The sequence below is a fragment of the Salarias fasciatus genome, chromosome 2, assembly GCF_902148845.1.
Source record: "Salarias fasciatus chromosome 2, fSalaFa1.1, whole genome shotgun sequence".
Taxonomy (NCBI): domain Eukaryota; kingdom Metazoa; phylum Chordata; class Actinopteri; order Blenniiformes; family Blenniidae; genus Salarias; species Salarias fasciatus.
In genome coordinates, this window is record NC_043746.1 from 12,612,529 (window position 1) to 12,631,753 (window position 19,225).

The 19,225-nt window shown below is 46.9% G+C and overlaps 3 protein-coding genes across 6 annotated transcripts; 2 read left to right on the forward strand and 1 right to left on the reverse strand.

Moving 5' to 3' along the window:
- Nucleotides 1-344: 344 nt before the first annotated feature.
- aldob (aldolase b, fructose-bisphosphate) lies at nucleotides 345-2,943 on the reverse strand. The gene is made up of 9 exons (XM_030104608.1): nucleotides 2,797-2,943; nucleotides 2,167-2,279; nucleotides 1,869-2,080; nucleotides 1,727-1,781; nucleotides 1,481-1,641; nucleotides 1,309-1,392; nucleotides 1,042-1,216; nucleotides 752-951; nucleotides 345-490 (listed from the first exon to the last, which is right to left on the reverse strand). The coding sequence occupies exons 2-9, from the start codon at nucleotides 2,276-2,278 to the stop codon at nucleotides 395-397; spliced, it is 1,095 nt and encodes a 364-aa protein (XP_029960468.1). The 5' UTR covers nucleotide 2,279; nucleotides 2,797-2,943; the 3' UTR covers nucleotides 345-394.
- Nucleotides 2,392-14,052, forward strand: rnf20 (ring finger protein 20, E3 ubiquitin protein ligase). Of its 3 annotated transcripts, none has more exons than XM_030104585.1 (23): nucleotides 2,392-2,410; nucleotides 5,880-6,060; nucleotides 6,499-6,567; nucleotides 6,681-6,779; nucleotides 6,882-7,029; nucleotides 7,163-7,348; nucleotides 7,430-7,545; nucleotides 7,723-7,869; nucleotides 7,942-8,016; nucleotides 8,147-8,266; nucleotides 8,408-8,461; nucleotides 8,671-8,850; nucleotides 8,930-9,065; nucleotides 9,151-9,272; nucleotides 9,369-9,525; nucleotides 9,627-9,957; nucleotides 10,611-10,728; nucleotides 10,809-10,958; nucleotides 11,062-11,274; nucleotides 11,539-11,664; nucleotides 11,841-11,981; nucleotides 12,111-12,215; nucleotides 12,943-14,052. In XM_030104585.1, exons 2-23 carry the CDS (start codon nucleotides 5,890-5,892, stop codon nucleotides 13,117-13,119), a joined length of 3,141 nt encoding a protein of 1,046 aa, XP_029960445.1. In that variant the 5' UTR covers nucleotides 2,392-2,410; nucleotides 5,880-5,889; the 3' UTR covers nucleotides 13,120-14,052. The 3 variants fall into 3 exon arrangements, with proteins under 3 accessions (XP_029960445.1, XP_029960435.1, XP_029960455.1); XM_030104575.1 differs by lacking the exon at nucleotides 2,392-2,410 and adding an exon at nucleotides 5,442-5,562; XM_030104595.1 differs by lacking the exons at nucleotides 2,392-2,410; nucleotides 8,408-8,461 and having other exon boundaries at nucleotides 5,890-6,060; nucleotides 12,943-13,119.
- A 374-nt stretch (nucleotides 14,053-14,426) lies between these two features.
- On the forward strand, nucleotides 14,427-17,736 carry LOC115398007 (transmembrane protein 109). 2 transcript variants are annotated; one of them, XM_030104621.1, is made up of 4 exons: nucleotides 14,427-15,354; nucleotides 15,708-15,767; nucleotides 16,898-17,000; nucleotides 17,260-17,736. In XM_030104621.1, the coding sequence occupies exons 1-4, from the start codon at nucleotides 15,157-15,159 to the stop codon at nucleotides 17,616-17,618; spliced, it is 720 nt and encodes a 239-aa protein (XP_029960481.1). In that variant the 5' UTR covers nucleotides 14,427-15,156; the 3' UTR covers nucleotides 17,619-17,736. The 2 variants fall into 2 exon arrangements, with proteins under 2 accessions (XP_029960481.1, XP_029960489.1); XM_030104629.1 differs by lacking the exon at nucleotides 15,708-15,767 and having other exon boundaries at nucleotides 14,429-15,354.
- Nucleotides 17,737-19,225: the final 1,489 nt, after the last annotated feature.

The window sequence follows — 19,225 nt, forward strand, 5'->3', positions numbered from 1 at the left end:
AGCAAATTCAATATTGGTGTCATCGGGTTGCATAAAGCTGTGATCACTGGGGGTGGCGCTTGACAGCGAGGCCAGAGTGATTGTGGGTGGGTTATATTTTGATGTCTCAACTAGAAAGAAATATTGATAAAAAAGGAAGTCCCTCTTTCTTTTTGCTTTGAGAAACATTTACCAAATGGAATGGTGTATTTTAAAACACAAAACTTCAACAATATCAAAAACATATTGCTTTTATTCATTTCCACTCATTTCATTCAGTGGACAAACAGTAGCTCAACATTATTGTAGAAATGCCCCCCGGGTGTTGGTGGTCGGGGCAGGAAGGACACCAGCAGGAGTTTCTGGTGGTCGTACTTGGTCCGTGTGCATTATGGGGTTTCAGTGTTCACAGTACTTAATAGACGTAGCTGGCAGTGTAGAGGGACTGCATGGAGGCCTGGTCAGCGGAGCCAGAGGGCTTGTACTCGCCTTTGGAGGCCAGACCGTTGATCTGAGGGGAAACATAAGAGGGGAGAAACTTAGGGCAAAGTCAAATCTGCGAGTTAATGATCAGCCGGGTAATCTTTGCCAAACAAAACCGGCAGGCGGTTCCTCAGAAGCAATCATTTACCACACTATATAGTTGGGTAAGACAAGATAAGCATTACTTAATAGCCATTTCTGTGCACAGTCCACTAAAACCAGCCTATGATCAGTGGTTTTCTGCCGTCTGTCTAGCTCCACAGCGTCGGTCGTGCTCGCCGGGTCTCACCTTGGCCCGGCTGCAGAAAGCTTCCTGTGCGGCTGCCTTGTTGGCAGCTTTTCCCTGCCAGGCTGCGAGAGCGGAGGCCTGGAGCGCACGGCCGTAGGAGAAGGTCAGCTTCCAGGGGCGGTGCAGAGGCACCTGGTTGATGGCGTTCAGGTGGACGGAGGCCTCTTCCTCACTCTGGCCTCCGGACAGGAAGCAGATGCCTGGAAAAGAAATATGGAGGAAACAAAAATTAAACGGTGACTTTCTTGAAACGGTTTGGTCGTAAAGCCGACCGGTCCTCCGACACTCACCAGGCACGGAAGCGGGAACGGTGCGCCTCAGAGCGGTCACCGTCGCCATAGCAACCTCCTGAGGGGTGTACTTCTTGGTGCACGCGTGTCCGGCGGTGACCATGTTGGGCTTCAGCAGAGTGCCCTCCAGGTACACGTGGTGGTCAGACAGGGCCTTGTACACAGCAGCCAGGACCTGGAAGTGACAGACCGGGTTTCATTCTGCCCACATCCCATGAGCCAGAGCAAGCCTCCACCCTCCACCCACCCCAAAGGGAGTGCACAAACCTTTTCTGTCACATACTGGCACCGCTGCAGGTCATGGTCTCCATCAGGGAGGATTTCTGGCTCCACGATGGGGACCAGGCCATTCTTGTAAGAGAAGTTCAAATGACTGATTAAAATCAAAATATTTTCAAACTGGTTACATTTTACTGAAGAGAAAACGGTAACGAATTACCTGTTGGCAGATGCTAGCATATCTGGCAAGGACATTGGCATTCTCTGCGATGGCCAGAGCTGACGGGCAGCCGTCGGAGATCTTCAGGACAGACCTCCACTTGGCAAAGTCACAGCCGTCCTTCTTATACTGGGCACAGCGCTCCGAGAGGCCGTCCAGGCCTGAAGAAACAAAACTACCTTAGTAACCTGCAGATTCTTAATCCCTAAAACCACTATAGATTTTCAAACATACAAATGGTTTTACCTTGTGTGGTGGTCTCGCCATCGGTTCCCATCAGACCAGCTGTGCCTTTGTCCACCTGAGCCAAACAAAGCGAACACATCAGGGGGATCCAACACACCTCAGCTTTGGCCTAAATACTGCTACACACTGCCCGACGCCTCACCTTGATGCCGACAACGATGCCCTTGTCCTTGACGACTTGAGGGAAGAGCTTGCCGCTGTCGGATTTCTGGTAGAGCGTCTCGTGGAAGAAGATGACCCCGCCCACGCTGTTTGAGATGGAGGCGTCGGAGGAGAAGAGGATCTCGCGGAAGCAGCGGCGGTTCTCCTCAGTGTTCTCCACATTGATCTTCTGAAGACGCTTTCCCATGGTGCCTTTAAAGAAAAGGGGATCATTTCAATCGCGTGCACACATACAAATACTGCAGGACACCGTGGATTTTAAAGAAAGCGAGGCTCACCGGTTGATTCATCAGCAGCCAGGATTCCCTTTCCTGTAGCCACGATCCTCTGGGCGATGCCGGAGAGCTCCTTCTTCTGCTCCGGTGACAGGGATGGGAACTGATGAGTCATCCTGATGGACACAAAAAACGTTTTTAATCGAGTGTTAAGAGACAGTCAAGAATGCAGCACGTATGAGGAAAGGCTCAGTAGGAGTATGAGGAAACTCTGAGACGTCTGAGCTGCGCTGCACCATCAGGCCAGGTAAATATTTGGCTTGTCTGTTTGAACTTTGATCGAGTGAGCACACGTCTGGCTCAATTGTAGAGCAGATTCACCTCTGCAGAGGAATGCATTGATCGGAAGAATGCGAAAACTTTCAACTGCTGCAAGCAATGGAACCTAATTATGCCAAATTATGTGCTGGATGTGTTGTGAAGCTTTTGCAGACAAGCTGAAGAGAATCCATAACCTATTTATTTTACTTCAACCTAACCACCTCGGTCAAAAGAAGAAAGAAAAAAATAACAATATTACACTGAGAAACAAAACTACAAATGCATGGCAAGCCTGCTCAGAAATCTCAAAAGATTCACGCCAGATACATTCTAAACTCAAAACGATGTTGAATTAGTGAAATCTTGTCTTACTTGGTTCGGGTTGGTCAAACAGCTGTGACGAGAAAAGTGGGTGAAGGACCCTGACGCCTCCTAGCAGCTCCTGAACTGATAGAGAAGACCGAAGAGAGGGCGAAACGCCGTTTATAAGGTTTTGGGGGGCGGCGGAGGAGGTGCGGTGATGTGGCGGGGCGTGAGGCCTCCCGGTACCGCCATTGGCCCCGCAGCCTCAGAGGCGTGTTCCTCCGTGACGCACCGTCAAGGCTCCTCTGTGGACTTAGTTCACACATATCAAGGCCCTGTGGGGGAAAACAAGAAGGGAACATGCTGTGTTAGAGGGTTTTTTTTCCTTCAGCTTTTGCATTCATCATTTTGCTCTGAAATGTCTCCACCTTCTTGTGTGTGTCAGTGTAATATGAGAGCTCGAGCAATGTTGCAGGACAGGTTGCTTTGGTTTGTGTGGAAATGTGCATTGCAAAAGTGCGTAATTTTGTATCTATGAGCTATATCTAAAGGACAGTCAATATTATTCTCTCTGCTCACACGCCTGGACTGGAAATCAAATTAAAAATGATGAGTGTTATAAGGCAAACCAAGCAAGTCTACAATGCAAGTTACAGGGACTGTTTGAGGCAGCTCTAGAAAAAAACAGCCAAGTACACCTCATAATAACTCACTTTTCCAATAGAAAAGACTATTTAGTTCAATTCTTTTAATTAAATCGCTATCTCAGAAACCTAAAGGTCGTAACATTCTTCCATTAAGTACTGAATGACTTCTTCATGATCAGAGGGGAAAATTAGGCCATGGAGTCCATGATGTATGTGTATTTGACCATTGGTCATCATATTTAGCCATTTCTACCCTCAGTGTCTGTCATATACATACCAGCCAGTGGCCTCAAGGCCTTCAGTGAAGTTTTGACCCCTGTGAAACAGATCATGCCTTTGTTCAGATTTTGGATGATTTTGCATGGAAATAATATGAGAATAAAAATAAACATTTAGTTTTAAGTAATATGAATAATTAAATTCTTTCCTGTTTGTGTGGTTTAGACACAGCCTTGCTCTGGTTTTCATGCCATCATGTATCGCTCTTTTGCGTCACACTGTCTCACAAGTACGTCATCTATAAATATTTTTCGTATCGATCACTGGAAATGGTCCAAAGCGTTAGAGTTCCCTCTTGTCCACTGCTCAGCTGATAGAGATGTTTAAACTCACAGACTGGACTGGATCTCTAACTCACAAATAACGACAAGCCCCGCTTTTACACAACATGGACTCTGCACGTTGTGCAAGGTACCCTTAAATACTGCTGATCAGAGTTCAGTCTTTGTCCATGAGTGTCGTCTTTGGTACATAAGGTGTGGAAAGAGAGTGTCATGAGAGCAGCACATGTTCACACTGTGGCTTATCTGTTAATTTATGTGCATCTCATTACAAAATAAAAGCTGTAGAAGTATTTCAGTTGGGGTGTTGAGTGTTCTTTGATCTTGCCACAGGTTCTCCATGCACTCACTGCCTGCACTATTTGAACCATCCAGTTATAAGTGTGATCGAATGGGGAGAGACACTAACTGAAAGTGCTTTACACTGTTCTCACTATATTTTGAACAGTATTTTACATCAGTATACTGTAATCTGTAGTTTCTATTGGGGATACAACCAACAGACAAGAACTGACCAGAAGCTATCAGCTGTTACAGTTTGCATGGTTTTCAATCATCAAAGTTGTGTGTTGTGTGATTCCCTGTCTGGAGGTCAAATTCCCACAATGCCTTGTGCCACTACACTCAAAATGTGTCTTTTACTCTGTTTCTTATCTTGGATGTTTGATTTTCACTCAGTAGAAAAAAAATTATGCATAGTTTGATTTTTTTTTAATTAGAAGGGATAAGGGACATCACAGAACAACAGATTTTTAGAAGATTAGCGACATGTAGGACTTCTAACAACATAAATGATTTTAAACTAAGTTACCCTTTGTGAAGCCGTTTTATTTACAGGTGGGAATTTATTTTTAAATAGCAAAATAAAGCAAATACATAGTATTGGGTCCTGTACTATTGTTTTGTTTTTGTTTTGCCAAAAGAACAGATATCTCATGTAAATAGTTCTCAGATGTGGAACAATAGGAAATATAGTCTATATCTGTATCTTGAGGCATTTTATTTGTATGTATATTTAAACATATTTGGAGACACCAAGTTTGGTGTTTTTCTTAACAATGTATGTTTATTTGAGGACATGTGAGTTGTGTTTGTTTATGTTGGACGACTGAGATTTTTTAACACTTTTACTTCAGTGTGAATCATTGTTTATTCTTCAAGCTGCGTTTTTAACGCTCAATTTTTCCACTTTGCGTCCTTATAAATAATATTCTTTGTTCCATCTCTGCAGACTAAGCTAATCTCTGGATTTTTTTTTTTTTCTCTTGTGTTTGATGATTAAATACCTAAATCTCATATTCTCTCTATCGTCAGTTTTGGAACCAGATGACCTCTGTGTTTTGTCTCATTCCCAACTACAGGAGGCGCAGTGACCACTTCTCGCCAGTAGGGGGCAGAGTGAGAGCTTCCTACTCTTTATGCTGCCGCCATAAAGATTGGCAGGGCGAGCTGTGGCAGCCTCCTGCCAGCAGGGGGAGCTGTGTCATCCTCCTGCCAACAGTGGGCGCTGTGTGAAAGCTCCAGTTTGACCTTTCAGAGTACCATTTCCGTTTCCTGGTTGTGAGGTGCCGCAACATCAACATCCACACATAGATTCATTCTAGAAAAACCGCTTTGTTATAGAAACGGTAAGACTTGAGTGATTTGCAGTCGTTCGCGTGGCACTGTGTTTGCAAGCGATCGATGATATAATGGCTCAATGTGATGCGAATCTCCCGTTAGCATTCGGCTAATGTTAGCTCAGCCTCCATAGACTGATCCAACCTGCTTCTGAGTTATAAAGCTGCTGGCATGCTATGCTGGCCTATTCGTCGCTTTTGGGACAGTGTTGACACAGAAAGGGATCGAAGCAGTCATCTTAGTTTGCATTTCATTTTGGCGTCAGTCTACAGCCTCGAGTCATAATTCTAACTGAGCCTTTCATTCGTCTCCTCATTTGTTTCAGGAGTCTGAGGATGTCGGGACAGAAGCGTCCTGCAGACCCCTGTCCCTCCTCCTCCTCCGGTGCGCCGCCGGAGAAGCGGAGGGAGAAGGAAGGAGAGGACGGAGGTCCCGGTGTCAGCGCCGCGGCCGGAGGGAGCACCGCCGTGGAGACGGTCATCAAGCTAGGAGGGGTGTCCAACTCGGTGAGTCATTCTTCATCTACACGTCGTGTTTTTCAGAGAATGATGGGAAGCCCACCTGGCCTTGCGCCTCTCAGCGTGTCTGTGCTCTCAAAAACATGTTGCACCTCTTAAAAGTAAATCTGCATTCCGGATATTCTTACAATTCCAATTGCTGGAATGTTTCGACTTTATTTTTGTCTGTGTTATTGGCTTAGTTCAACCTAAAGACCTGATGTTTATTTCTTGGACACTACAAGTGTCCTGCATTTATTCTTCTTTCCACCGTGCAGCCATCAGCTCCATGCCAACTGTTCAGATAAGCAGTGGGTTTTTGCAGAAATAGATTTAAGCCCAGATGGTGTAGTCATATTGTAAGCTTTAGTCAAGGTGTAAAGTTTCTAATCTTGCGCGCCTGTTTTGATTCTTCTTGTAGTCATGTATGAAGCAATTGTTTTTCAGGAAGAACAAGACATCAAAGCTCTTCAGGCCAAAAACCGTAAATTGGGAGAGGCTCTCGATCAGAGACAGGTAAATCACTTCTCCAATATTTGCTTTCAAATGTCTGTATATTATAAAACATTCCTCTTGGTCTCGTCTTGCTCTTTTTGTATAGTTTATTTTTCTGTCTTGTGATTTTTCAGGTGATTGAGGATGAACTCAGAGAGCGAATTGAAAGACTGGAGACCCGGCAGGCCACTGATGATGCCAGTCTGCTGATCCTCAACAGATACTGGAACCAGGTAAATAAGAGAGTGAAATTAAAAAAGTGTATGTTGAATCTTAAGGATTCATCTTCTTTTTTAAGGTCTAAAAGTACAAATGCGATGCCCTTTTCTTTTCAGTTTGATGAAAACATTAAACTGACCAGCAGACGATATGATCAAGCAAGCAGCGAGCCTGAGAAGTCTCCTACCGGTGAGGGAAGGAGCCTGAAGCCAGAAACTCCTGAGCCTGATGGAGACTCCAATCAGGAGAGGGCCAAGGACAGAGGTAAAAACACCGTCAGTACAGTGAAACTGAGGCGTTAGGACAAATGGACATGGGCTGGTGGTTGCCCAGGCAGTAGATGATGATGATGTTAATAACAGCAACGTTCCAAACTAGAAATGATTCTTGTCCTCAGGCCACCAAGGGGAGACATCCAACTCTTTCCTGGCCACGCTGGCCAGCAGCAGCAGCGAGGAGATGGAGGCCGAGCTTCAGGAGAGGGTGGAGTCCAGCCAGAAGCAGGTCAATCATGTGGTTGAGATCTATGAGTGTCTGAGGAACACTGTGGACCAGCTGAAGGCAGAGCTGGACTCTGGAGTAGGTGAGTGAAAGAAAATGAAACGAAAGCTTTCCAGTCTGTCTTTGCAGTGAATAACTGTGATGATGTGACTTTTAATCGCAGAGGGAAGCTTGTGGTCAGCCGCTGAAAAGCTGAACTCCCTCCTGACCCGTGAAAACGAGCGTCTCCAGCAGCTGACAGAGGACCTGAAGCAGAAGTACAGTCACATGACCAGCGGGGTACGAATTTAGCGTTTGTTGTGACTGATGTGAACCCCCATCATATTTCAAAACACATAATTGAAAGGCTTTTATTTTTTGTTTCTTCCTATCGTGGGAAGTAATTTCCCACTGACTGCTTTGTTCCTGTCAGCCGTTTTTTGTAGAGTCAGATCTCTCGTGTTTTGTCTCGTTCAGACCCGAGCTCTTGGCCGTGCGGTTAACAAGGCCGACCAGCGCATCAGCGAGCTGCAGGTGCTGATCGAGGAGCTGCAGTGGGACATGGAGAAGATCCGCCGGCGAGAGAACAGGCTGAATGCACACCTGATCGAGATACTGGAGAGGGTGAGATGAGGATTTGTTGTCAGGTGTTTGTTGCTACGATGTCAGTGATTTAACATTCTGCGTCCGCTCCAGGTAAACAGCAAAGGCTATAAGGTGTGTGGAGAAGCCAGCAGTGTGTGTGGAACCATCACCATAAACAAAAGAAAGGTGCATTTCTTATTTTTTTTTAATGTATGGCAATTAAAACGTATAGATGTGAAAAATGCTAAGACACTTTGGACGTTGTGCAGATATTAAGCATGTCTGACCTGTGTTGACGTTTTCTTCCTGAATTCAGTTTGAGGAAATGAATAGTGAATTAGAGGAAAACAGGGAGCTGGCAGACAATCGCCTTATCGAGCTGCAGAAACTCCAGCAGGACCTGCAAAATGTTCTCCAGGAGAACAACAGCATGAAGGTATGTAAGTTTCACGCAGCATTGTTATGTCTCAAGTCTTTTGATAAGAACACTTGACATTTAAAGCTGCTGTTTCTAATTTTAACCTTTGCTAAACAATCGGATCACATTTTTTTTGAAACTTCTAACTTGAATTTGCAGCCAAGAAAAAGCATGATGTCTCCAGTTTGCCTGGAGGGAATGTCTTCAGATTTGGTATTCATGTTCACTCACACTCGAGCACAGCCTGGTTGGGTCAAGATATTTTTTTCAGCTGTTTGAATCACTGCAAATATTCCACATAATACTTGTGATTGCTTTTCTAAGGGGTCTTGATTCAATAGAGCACTATTTAGGAACAGTAGGGACTTAATCCAGCTTCTCTTATGTCCCTTTATCTGATCTGGTCTCGTTCTTCCTCTCAGGCGGAGCTGATGAGTCGAGCTGAGGGTTTGGTGAAAGAAACCTCTGAGTATCGCTGTCTGCAGTCCCAGTTCTCTGTGCTCTACAACGAGTCTCTGATCCTCAAAGCCCAGTTAGACGAGACGCGCGCTCGCCTCAACACAACCAGGACCGCGCGCCTCCGGCAGCTGGAAAACATGGAGGTACGGCGCGCGAGCGTGTGTCACGGCATCCCTTCCCCTCACCCACACGGTCTCTCACTCGCATCTCCTCCGTCTGCAGAACGATGAAGTAGCTCTGCAGAGGAAGGTCCGTACCGAGGTGTTCCAGCTGGAGGACACGCTGGCTCAGGTCAGGAAGGAGTACGAGATGCTGCGCATCGAATTCGAGCAAACTCTGGCTGCTAACGAGCAAGCAGGTAACGAACTGAATCCCAGTGATTAACGGACTTCTGCAGCTTTTGTGCACATTTTGTCCTAACCGTCGTTTTCTCCTCTTCTCAGGTCCAATCAACAGGGAGATGCGTCACTTAATCAGCACTCTGCAAACACACAACCAGCAAATGAAGGGAGAGGTGGTGAAATACAAACTGAGACTGCGAGAGACACAAGCTGAGCTCAACCAGGTGTGTTTTAAAGTCACTACCGTAGAAGAAGTCCAGTGAATATGAGTCATTTAGGCACTTTAAGTCGCTGTGGAAAAACATCTGTTGTTCCTGTAGGTCCGCGCGTCGAAGGGCAGCGCCATCCTCCAGTCCCAGTCCAGCACAGAAATGGACGTGAAGGAAGAGACGATTTCCCCGTCAACGCCGGCCGTTTCAGGAGAGCCTGCGGTCAAGACGGAGCCCGACAACGGCTCCTCCACACCCAGCAGCACAGGTAGCTGTCAGATACCCGGCGGGTTATTGAACTGTCGCTCTTACTCTCAGAAAAACGATTTGTTTCCCATCTGATTTCTTCTCTGCTCCTCCGATGTGCAGGTGCCTCGGTGAAAACGGAGCCCAGCGCAGAGCCGGAGGCAACCGTAAAAGAAGAGGAGAAGGAGGACAAAAAAGAGAAGGAAGACAAGAAAGACAAAGATATTGTAAAGAAAGAGGAGAAGGAAAGAGAACGGGAAAAGGAGAAGGAGCGAGAGAGAGAGAGGCCGACCAGAAGCAGCGGACTGAGCAGCAGCGCCATGATGAAGGAGGAGAAGGAGAAGCCTGGGAGCAGCAGCCAGCCGGAGGAGTCGGCCGGGGAACGCCCCTCTGTGGTCGGAGGGTCCAAGAGGAAGGAGATGGAGCAGCTGAAAATAGTCAGAGCAGAGCTCAAGTGAGTTCAGGGCGTGGCGGGCGGTTTACTTATTTAAATTCTTCCGTAACTCCCAAACACATGTCAACAAGTGTTTAACAATACCAGAGGATTCCCTTCTTACACACACCAGTTAACTGTCATCATCAGGGCTTTTTCATAATGCAGAACTGATATAAAACCTTCTGTATCGTGTAGCTGCATTTCATGCAGATTCTTAGTTTGCCCTTCTGCCTCAACTAAACCATTGAACTCCTGTTTCTTTAGGGTCTCTCTCTGTGTGAAATCACAGGCATTTAATGCTTGAAACTGTCCTGATCTTTAGTATTTTGTTTTGTTGTTGTTGTTGCTGCTGCTGCTGCTGCTGCGGTGGTGGTGGTGGTGGTGATGTTAGTGAATTGGTAAAGGCTTCAGGGAAGCAGCAGCAAGCGAGTGCACCAGTCTTATGATCCTGTGAATCTCTGGCTCTCACCCACTTTTGTCTCGCTGCATATCAGGAGAACCAATGAAACATTCACAGGCTGCCTGCAGTGAGATCTCCTGCTTTATTCTTTTCATTTCGGTTTTCAAAGACAGTTGCCGTGTTGATTGCATAATCCTGTCTGGTTTTTTTTTTACATGTGTCACATGATGATCCTGGAGTGTTTTGTTTAAGACTTGATCTGTGACTGCAGGAAGGCTCAGGAGTCCCAGCGGGAGATGAAGCTGCTGCTGGACATGTACCGCTCAGCACCCAAAGAGCAGCGGGACAAAGTTCAGCTCATGGCTGCAGAGAAGAAGGCCAAGTCAGAGGTGACGGCCTTTTCCATCACACACACACACGCGCTTTTTGTCACTGTCTGACGTTATGAGCGTTCCTGTGTCAATTGCAGGGCGAGGAGCTGCGGCAGAGGCTGAGGGAGCTGGAGGAGAGGGAGAGGAGGGAGGGCAAGAAAATGGCCGATGAGGAGGCGTTAAGGAAGATCCGTTCCGTCGAGGAGCAGATCGACATCCTCAATAAGAAGCTGTCGATAGCCAAGCAGGTACGTGTGTGTGTGTGGGAGCCGGGCGTCTCGGCCTCGTTTAATAACTTCCCGCCTGCGTTTCACCTGCTGCGACACGCCGCTGTTTGTGCCTCCCCTGCAGGAGGAAGACGCGCTGCTGAGCGAGATGGACGTGACCGGCCAGGCCTTCGAGGACATGCAGGAACAGAACATCCGTCTGATGCAGCAGCTCCGAGAGAAGGACGACGCCAACTTCAAGCTGATGAGCGAGAGAATCAAGTCCAACCAGATCCACAAGCTGCTGAAGGAGGAGAAGGAGGAGCTGGCCGACCAGCTGCTCACCCTGAAGACCCAGGTGAGCCGCTGAGCGCGTTTTCACAAACAAGTTCGCTGAAAACAGCTTCAGTCGATCAGTGTTTCAACTGGAATTTTCTAATCTCAACTACTAATTGTTACTAATCTCAACACGGCTACAAATATAAATGTTTGTTCTATTAGAATGGTGAATGTAAAACCCTTCTGTGGTGTGTATTGAGAGCAGTATTACACTATCACAGAAAGATGATCATGCTTTAACAAATCCTCTGTGAGCTCAACACAGCGTCTGGGGCTCTTTCAGGTCGATGCCCAGCTGCAGGTCGTGAGGAAGCTGGAGGATAAGGAGCGCCTCCTCCAGGGCACCATCAGTACTGCTGAGAGAGAGCTGGCTCTGAGGACACAAGCTCTGGACATGAACAAGCGCAAGGTAACACACCGATTAGCCTCCAGCAGCCGCGGCTTCAGAGCAAACCCGGGGAGAACGCTGCTGCTAATCCAACTGCACAGCTGGATGAAGATTTATTTAAATACACATCTGCCCAACACTATCCAAAGTGTCCTCTGCCCTAAGGGTTAATAAAGACTGTGCTGGTCAACCTTTAGGCTCAGGATTCTGCGTTGCTGTCGGAGGAGGTGCGAACGCAGCTGGAGCAGGTGCAGCAGAGGCTCAACCTCGTCCGGGAGGAGGTCGTGGAGAACAGCATCTCCAGGGAGAAAGAGTCGTTCAACGCCCGACGAGCGCAGGTACCAGCTCTCAAACAGAATCATCCGCTCATCACTTCCATTGTGGAGATCAGAGGACGTTTCTTCACACATCACCGCAAATTCATCTGGAGAAAAGTATGAAAGTATGATGACCTTTTTTTTTTTCAGGAGGATATCTCCAAACTGAGGAGGAAGATCGAGAAGGCAAAGAAACCAGCTGAGAAAATCAGCAACGGCGACGAGATCCTAAATGAAGAAATAAATGACTACAAGGTGGGTTTGGCTGGTAGAGACGATCAGAAGGCACTCCCTTCCTTATTCATTGATGGTGTTTTACAAACGTCCAACTGCAGAGTGATGTAAAGTTCACTGAAGACGATCTTAAAAATGAGCTTGAACGCTCCGATAATTAAAACAGCTGATATTTCATGTCATTACATGCCTACAGCTCGTCTACATACACTTCCTGTTAACATTAGAAGCTTGACATTTTGATTTACTACTTTTTCTCCCACTCGTTTAAAATAAAAGCGCCTGCTGTGTGCATTTAATGTAAATCCATGTAACAGGGGGGATATTACTGGGCGATCCAGTCACACTCCGGAGTCCCTTCTGGCAAAATCTTCAAACATAAATTCTGAGTCTCTGCCTGTGGTGCGTAAACGCGCTCTCGACGGGAACAAAGCGTTACTATTCCAGCCAACTGTTGGAAAACTCAGTGTTACACACCAAATGAGTAACTCGAGTTGTTTGTTTTCGATCAGTGTAGCTCAGACCCGAGGTCCGCTCTCAGATATTTGCAGTTTAAAACGTGGCTCAGTGGAAGCGTGGCGATTCAGAGTGCTTTAAAGATGGACACCCTGCTTCGCCGCTCCTCGCTCTGATCACGAGGCCCAGATATTTGTGTCCAGTCATGAGCCGTTCTCCCCAGGACGGCGGCGGTTTCTCCATGCTCGGCCCAAACCTCTGTGTGTCTTTGTCTGTCCCCCCCCACCCTCAGGCGCGTCTCACGTGTCCGTGCTGCAACTCCCGGGTGAAGGACGCCGTGCTGACAAAGTGCTTCCACGTCTTCTGCTTCGAGTGCGTCAAAACGCGCTACGACACCCGCCAGAGGAAGTGCCCCAAATGCAACGCCGCCTTCGGAGCCAATGACTTCCATCGCATCTACATCGGCTGAAGCTGAACCCCCCCCCCCAATTCAGCCCAGTACAAACACTGCCTGGAGCCAGACTGTGCTCAAGTGCCCCCCCCCCCTCCTCCTCTAGAGTTTGCAGGATGCTCGTAGTGTGAAGTGACAGAAGATTCCAGCCTTGTGATGCTTTGAAAAGGAACGCTTTCATTTTCTTTTTTATAAAGACTGACTGAAGCTCCTCCCAGTGTCCGTCGTCATAACGTGTTTTAATTTCCCCCTCAAAGGCTGGATCGTTTGATGTTCTCTGCACTCATTTCAAAACAATTAAAGCAGGATGATAAATACAGTGAGAAATTAACATTCCTCCCGTTGTTGCGTTTGGATGTTTGAATGATGTTTTCATGACATTCTGTAAGTCTTTTTTTTTTTTTTTTTTTTTTTTTTTTAAACTGTCCTTTCTACAGATTGTTCTGAAATCTTCAAAGTTTCCAAACTGGCTGCTGTCAAGTTGCTTTTCTGCTAGTTAATAAATGGATAATTCAAGTGTGTTCAGAATTTGCATTCACGTAAGGATACAGTTCAGTCCAATACAGTACAAATAATCATATGACTTTGAAAAAATAAAGAAAAAACTGATTTGGACTTTTCAACAGAAGAAGCTGTCATTTGTATTTTATGTGCTGTAGTGTTTTGGTTAGAATAGGAGACATAACATTCAGTCCTGAGCTGAAAACTCAGTACAAAGTGGCTCCTAATCAATGAAGTCGCTTTAACATCAGATAAATACTGTGCATGTTAAAACATGCATGCTGAATGCTGCAAAATGAGCATAAGGAGCACATTTCAATGAACGTTGCATCAGAGCACATTGGATTTTGTCATGTATTTGGAAGTAATTACACGAAAAAGCAAACGCTAAAATATCTGAAGATGTCCTAAAAATGTATGTGCAAAGGTCATTATGCCCCAGTTGTAGCAGTTTGGCCCACTTGAGGTCAAACTGGGTCCGTATATGGACTAAAATGAGAAAGACAATCCTAAATGTGTGTCATTCTCAAACAAGAAGAGCAACAAATGGAAAGTCTTACTTCAAAATGTGAAATGAATGTATGAAACAAGACTAAATGTGCAATTATATGAGCAGATCGAGTCCCGAACCACAAATCCCAGGGTGCCAATCTCTATTTATCCTCGTGCGGCAGAGCGCCTTCCTCCCCCTCTCTTCCTCCTCCGCCGTGCGTGAGCGGCGTGCGCGCCGGGAACAGTCGTTGGAAACGCTTGGAGGAAGGGAGTGCCGGACCGGAGCGGCGGAGGCTGGCAGGGGAGGGCTCTTCTCTTTTTAAGGGTTGTGCAACATAATCCAGCCCAGGCAGCGGAGGGCTGGATGCGAGTTCACAGACACAAGGAGCTCCGGAGTCGCGCGCCGAGGAGCTGAGAGCTGAAGAAGAATCAGAATAATAATAATATTAATAATCATAAGAGGATTTTGGAGAGTCGTGTCCGGCGCCGCGTCTCCGCCTTTCTCATCCACGGAAAACTACCGGGGAAACTTTTCTGGGACATTTCATACCTGTGTGTTGTTTTTTTTTGTAATTATAATAGCAGACAGCGGGTTGGGTCTGTCCCCGCTGCTGGATGTAAGCCTTTAACGGTTTCTTACCAAATATAGCCAAGTGTTAATGCCGGAGCGGCGCTGCGCTCCTGGATTGGTTATTTGCAGCGCGGCTAAAGTTTCTAATTAAATACTCCGATCGCTTTGATTCAGAGAGGCTTTTATTCACCAGCGCGGTATTATCTCATTTACACCTCGGACTGCTGCATTTCTCGGTTGAATCTTCATTCTCCCGTATATCTTTTTTTTTTTCTGGCCCATTGTGATGCGTGTCGATTGGAAACGCCGTGAACAGAAGCCATTTTTAAGTCTTTGATTTCCCAAAGCTCTCACCACTGACTCATTCAGCACGAGCTGCTCGACCTGTGCGCGCGGATATTATCTCTATCTTTTTTTGTTGTAGTTGCTGTTGTAGTCGGTCTTCTTCCTCCGTGCGTGTGTGTGTGTCGCGGGGCGCAGTCGGACGCGCCATGGCTCAGTGGGTTTTGCGCTACGTGTTGGTCCTGTGCTCGGCGGCCGGCTGGGCTGCAGCCGAAGCCGGGAAGGCCGGGGCGGAGAGCCCGCCGCCCGTCGTCACGCTGGGCACCGTGGTGTCGGGGACCTGCCAGGAGATGCACCGGTACGCGGAGTCTCTGCTGGGAACCAGCGTGGTCCGCTCAGCTGTCGAGGTATAACTGCACCGCCTTCCTGATAACACTGTCTCCCTTCTTCAACCCCCCCTCCTGCACCAGGAAGTGGACGGTTTTTAATACCTAACTTCACTTGATGTCATTATTCTTTTTCTGTGCTCAACTGTAACTTAATCACTAATTTTCCAGCTCATTCCCCTGTCTGCCCTCTCCTTCCATCTATCGCTTCACCCTTCACACACATCCCCTCTCCCCATCCTCCTCCACTTGTTAATCTCCCCCCTGATCCCCTCATCTTTCTCTGCCCTGGTCCCATATCTTCCCCCTCACACTTCAAACACACACCCCTCTCCCCGCTTCCACCCTGCTGTTTGTGGCTCCCTCTTCCTCAGAGTGCAGTGTTGTTTCTTGAGTCATTGCTTGGTCAGGAGAACTTCTATACGATGGCCATGGTAAGGAAACTGTTCCCAGCATCCTCCGCTGACATGGTGTCCTAAACAGAGTCCTGGCTCGGTTTGGCCCATGTGCTGTAGGTAGAGCTGAGAGTAGGAGCATGACTGTAGTGGAGTTGTCACCATATGTGCAGCACATGTGCTTCTGTACTCGGATATTTGCATGACAGGCCACCATATGTGTGTGAGTTTGTGATTTTTTTGTGTGTATTGGCAGTGTGAAGTAGTTCCCCGTGTCAGAACTAGTAAAATACTTGACGTGGTGGACTACCTGATCCTTGGATGACAGAATGAGTATTTTAGTGAAATCAAGCATCAGGCTAAAGACCTGAGTCCTGTACTGATAGTCTGGTTAATATCATGTAACAAGGCGACACTCTTTCTAGGTCTTCATTATCTTGTGATTTTCTGTGACATTCACTGGAGGCCGTGAGTCGTAATTGAGTAACATTGTCTTTCAAAAGTTAATCCTCTAATCATTCTCGTAGCTTTATTTTATGAGCTGCATTACGCCCTCAGTGGAGCGACATTTCGATCAGTCCTCGCTGAAGCATTGGGGATTATCGTTTAGAAACTGAACCAGCGTTTAGGTGGTTTGTCAAGTTCCATGTACACACTGAGCGACAGATGCTTGATTCTTGCTCTGCACTCCTGAACACAGTCCTCACATGTCTGCCTGTGTGTAGCGCAACAGGTGCAGATAAGACCCCCCCGTCCGACGCACCGGGCTACCCTTGACCTCACTGGACAAGGCTGCGCCGTGCGCCCAAGTCTGTGTGTAGTGTGATTTGCGGGGTGGTAAGTCGAGGCTGTACAGGAATAGAGAAGGGGACGCTGTCCGGCTGTCAACTGCATGCACAGCTGTCTGTCCGAGTCAACAATGCAGCACTTCATCTAACTCAGCAGTGCTAACAGACTGTGGGATCCGTGTGATTAAGTCTGTATCAAGTGCTGCCGTCTGTTAGCCATGCTGTCCATACGCTCGCAGTTTCTGTCTGCACCTTTTTTTTTTTGTTTTCCCCCTTCCTGTCTGCATGTTTCATAGTCTGATCAGAATGCGGTCCGTCTTCATTGTTCCCTCTGTGTGATCATGCTGAACGCGTCCCCGCCCTCTCCTCTCACCGCCACAGTTTCTGGAGATGGTGATCCGTTTCTTGGCTGAAGGAGCCGCCAGCGGCCTCAACGTCATCGCCGTTTACGTCGCGGAAATCCTCAGGGTCACGGGATTCGATGGTGGGTACCAGGGTCCAGTGGTATCTAATAACGCGTGCATGTGTTGCTTTAGGCGTCGCTCACAGAAAAAATGTCTGCCTGAGAGAGTGAGAGTTTTAAGGTGAAACTATGCAGACCTGGCTCCTCCTTTGGGTAATTTGTCAACCACTCTTTTGTAAGTGTGACTCTCGACAACAGTGACTCTCTTTTACAAATGACAGGTGTTTCCAGGTCTGTTATTTTATCAGAAACTCCTAAGCCGTGCTTCCTGCCTCCACAGTGGCACAGGCGCTGCCCCGCTTCACCCCAGAGGGCGTGACCGCCGTGGCGCAGTGGGGCCTGCTGGCCCTCATCGGCTACTGGGTGCTGACCGTCGTTCTGCGTCTCCTGATCGGCGTGGTGAAGCAGACGTTCTGGGTGGTGAAGACCGTCCTGGCGCTCTGGCTGTTTGGACTGATCGTGACCGATAAGACGGCCTCGGCGGACGTCACGGCGGTCCGGGTGGGCGGCCTGGTGCTGGGCTGCGTCCTGTTGACTCTGCTCACTCCCGGCTCTGAGAAGTCCAGGGCGGTGGAGCACCGGCTGAGCAGCCTGGAGGGCCGGCTGAAGGCGGTGGAGAAGAGGAAAGGGGAGCAGTGAGGAGAGGGGTTCAGGTGGACGAAGGTGGCGGTGATAATATCGGTTAAGAAAATAGCAGCGGTGATTTCTACGACTGTCAAATGTGGGAAAATAAAATACTCTTTGGAATTTTTAATCAGAAATGATTTTTTGTTTTGCTTTCAGAGATATTTTAACCACATTCATATATTCACAAACACCATCACAACTGAGAGAAAGGAATGAAAAGTTGCAAGAGCAACACTAGTTCACATAGAATTACATGATTTCAATCAGATTTTCCCTCTTCTGAAATGTCTAAACTAACGGCCTGCAGCTCTTTTCAAACTTGGATCAGGAGGTGTAATGCTCCCTACGCTCAGCTGAATGCCAAAACAAAAATAGTGCGTTCTCACGCCTATTATTTACTTTACTTCCCCAACAATTAAAATAGTTTCCTTGTGTAATTTAAATAATGACAAATGATTCAATTTAAAAAGCAGATCATTTCCTCATAGTACAACTGTGTTAACAGAAAAGTAACGTGATCCTCCCTGAGTTCAGCTACATTCTCTGATTTACTGTTAAACTCTTTTACAGCTTCTGCTTTTTTTGGGATTTTCTTCATCTGGATTCACACCAACAATGCTTTTCCCCACTTCCGCCTGACCTGAGCAGATCAACCTGACCCCATCAGCCCTGCCGGCTCAGCCAGCAGCAGCACAACTCTCTGTCCTCCCACTCTGATGCGCGGTGGCGAGCCAAGTGGGTGAGATATGATCCTCGCTGAGTGACCAGCTCTGCCATCTTCAGCCAAAGCAATGATGAAGTGGGGCCACAGCTAAATGTGTTTGCACAATCATGATTTGACATGAATGCAAGGATGAAACACTCTGGATGGATTCCAAAATGATTATCAGATTGCAAAACGAGTTTTCACTGTGTGGATTTAAAGGTGTAACCTAAGTGCTGAAACGAGATTTGCGGTTTCAGTCACTCAACCTTTTAACTTTTAGTTTTTCCAAGTATTGTTTTTAAATCTAGTTCACCATTTTCATGCAATAAAAAGAAGCTTTTACAATGAAAAAATCTTCAGTAATCAAAGCAGCAGCCCATCAGTAACAACCTACAGGAAGAAGCAGTCGTTCCTCTAAATAAAGCTAAACACTAATTTTGCTGATGTTGGCTTTGTGACAGTTGTTATATAACTCACAAAGTGTTCCTGTTATTCAGTTTGTCTGTACTGCCCCCAAAAGGCCAGAAAGTAAATTAAATTTAAAAAACACAATATTAGACTGGATCATCCAAAACCAGACCACATGGCGACCGTACACATACTTGAGAAGCTCAACGAGAAGATTGCTCAAGATAGATATTTTTGCTGCAATTAAAAGGCAATTTAAAGCATTTATTATGGAGCCCTTTCGTTTTCATGAACTGCAGCCATTTAAACCAGAGTGGGAATCAGCAGCCTGGTATTACTGCAGCTTTGCGGCAGGGCTTTCTGCTCTCCTCACAGAGCCAGTCTGGAGGTATGCTGCACAGCATGTGATCACACTCATAAATCCAGTGTGAGGTGGTGACTTTTCCAGCAGTGACTATAAGAGAGCAATGGGTGATTGTGCTACAAAAAGATTTGTAACTCTTGT

Excerpts from the sequence above, each read along its gene's own strand:
- LOC115398007 (XM_030104621.1), top strand. The coding sequence starts at position 15,157 with ATGGCTCAGTGGGTTTTGCGCTACGTGTTGGTCCTGTGCTCGGCGGCC. Across the intron at positions 15,768-16,897 it reads ACTTCTATACGATGGCCATG|TTTCTGGAGATGGTGATCCG; the intron begins GTAAGGAAACTG and ends TCACCGCCACAG. Across the intron at positions 17,001-17,259 it reads CAGGGTCACGGGATTCGATG|TGGCACAGGCGCTGCCCCGC; the intron begins GTGGGTACCAGG and ends CTGCCTCCACAG.
- aldob (XM_030104608.1), bottom strand. The coding sequence starts at position 2,278 with ATGACTCATCAGTTCCCATCCCTGTCACCGGAGCAGAAGAAGGAGCTC. Across the intron at positions 1,393-1,480 it reads ATGCTAGCATCTGCCAACAG|AATGGCCTGGTCCCCATCGT; the intron begins GTAATTCGTTAC and ends TTCTCTTACAAG. Across the intron at positions 491-751 it reads CTTTCTGCAGCCGGGCCAAG|ATCAACGGTCTGGCCTCCAA; the intron begins GTGAGACCCGGC and ends GTTTCCCCTCAG.
- rnf20 (XM_030104585.1), top strand. The coding sequence starts at position 5,890 with ATGTCGGGACAGAAGCGTCCTGCAGACCCCTGTCCCTCCTCCTCCTCC. Across the intron at positions 6,780-6,881 it reads TCAACAGATACTGGAACCAG|TTTGATGAAAACATTAAACT; the intron begins GTAAATAAGAGA and ends TTTTCTTTTCAG. Across the intron at positions 9,526-9,626 it reads CTCCACACCCAGCAGCACAG|GTGCCTCGGTGAAAACGGAG; the intron begins GTAGCTGTCAGA and ends TCCGATGTGCAG.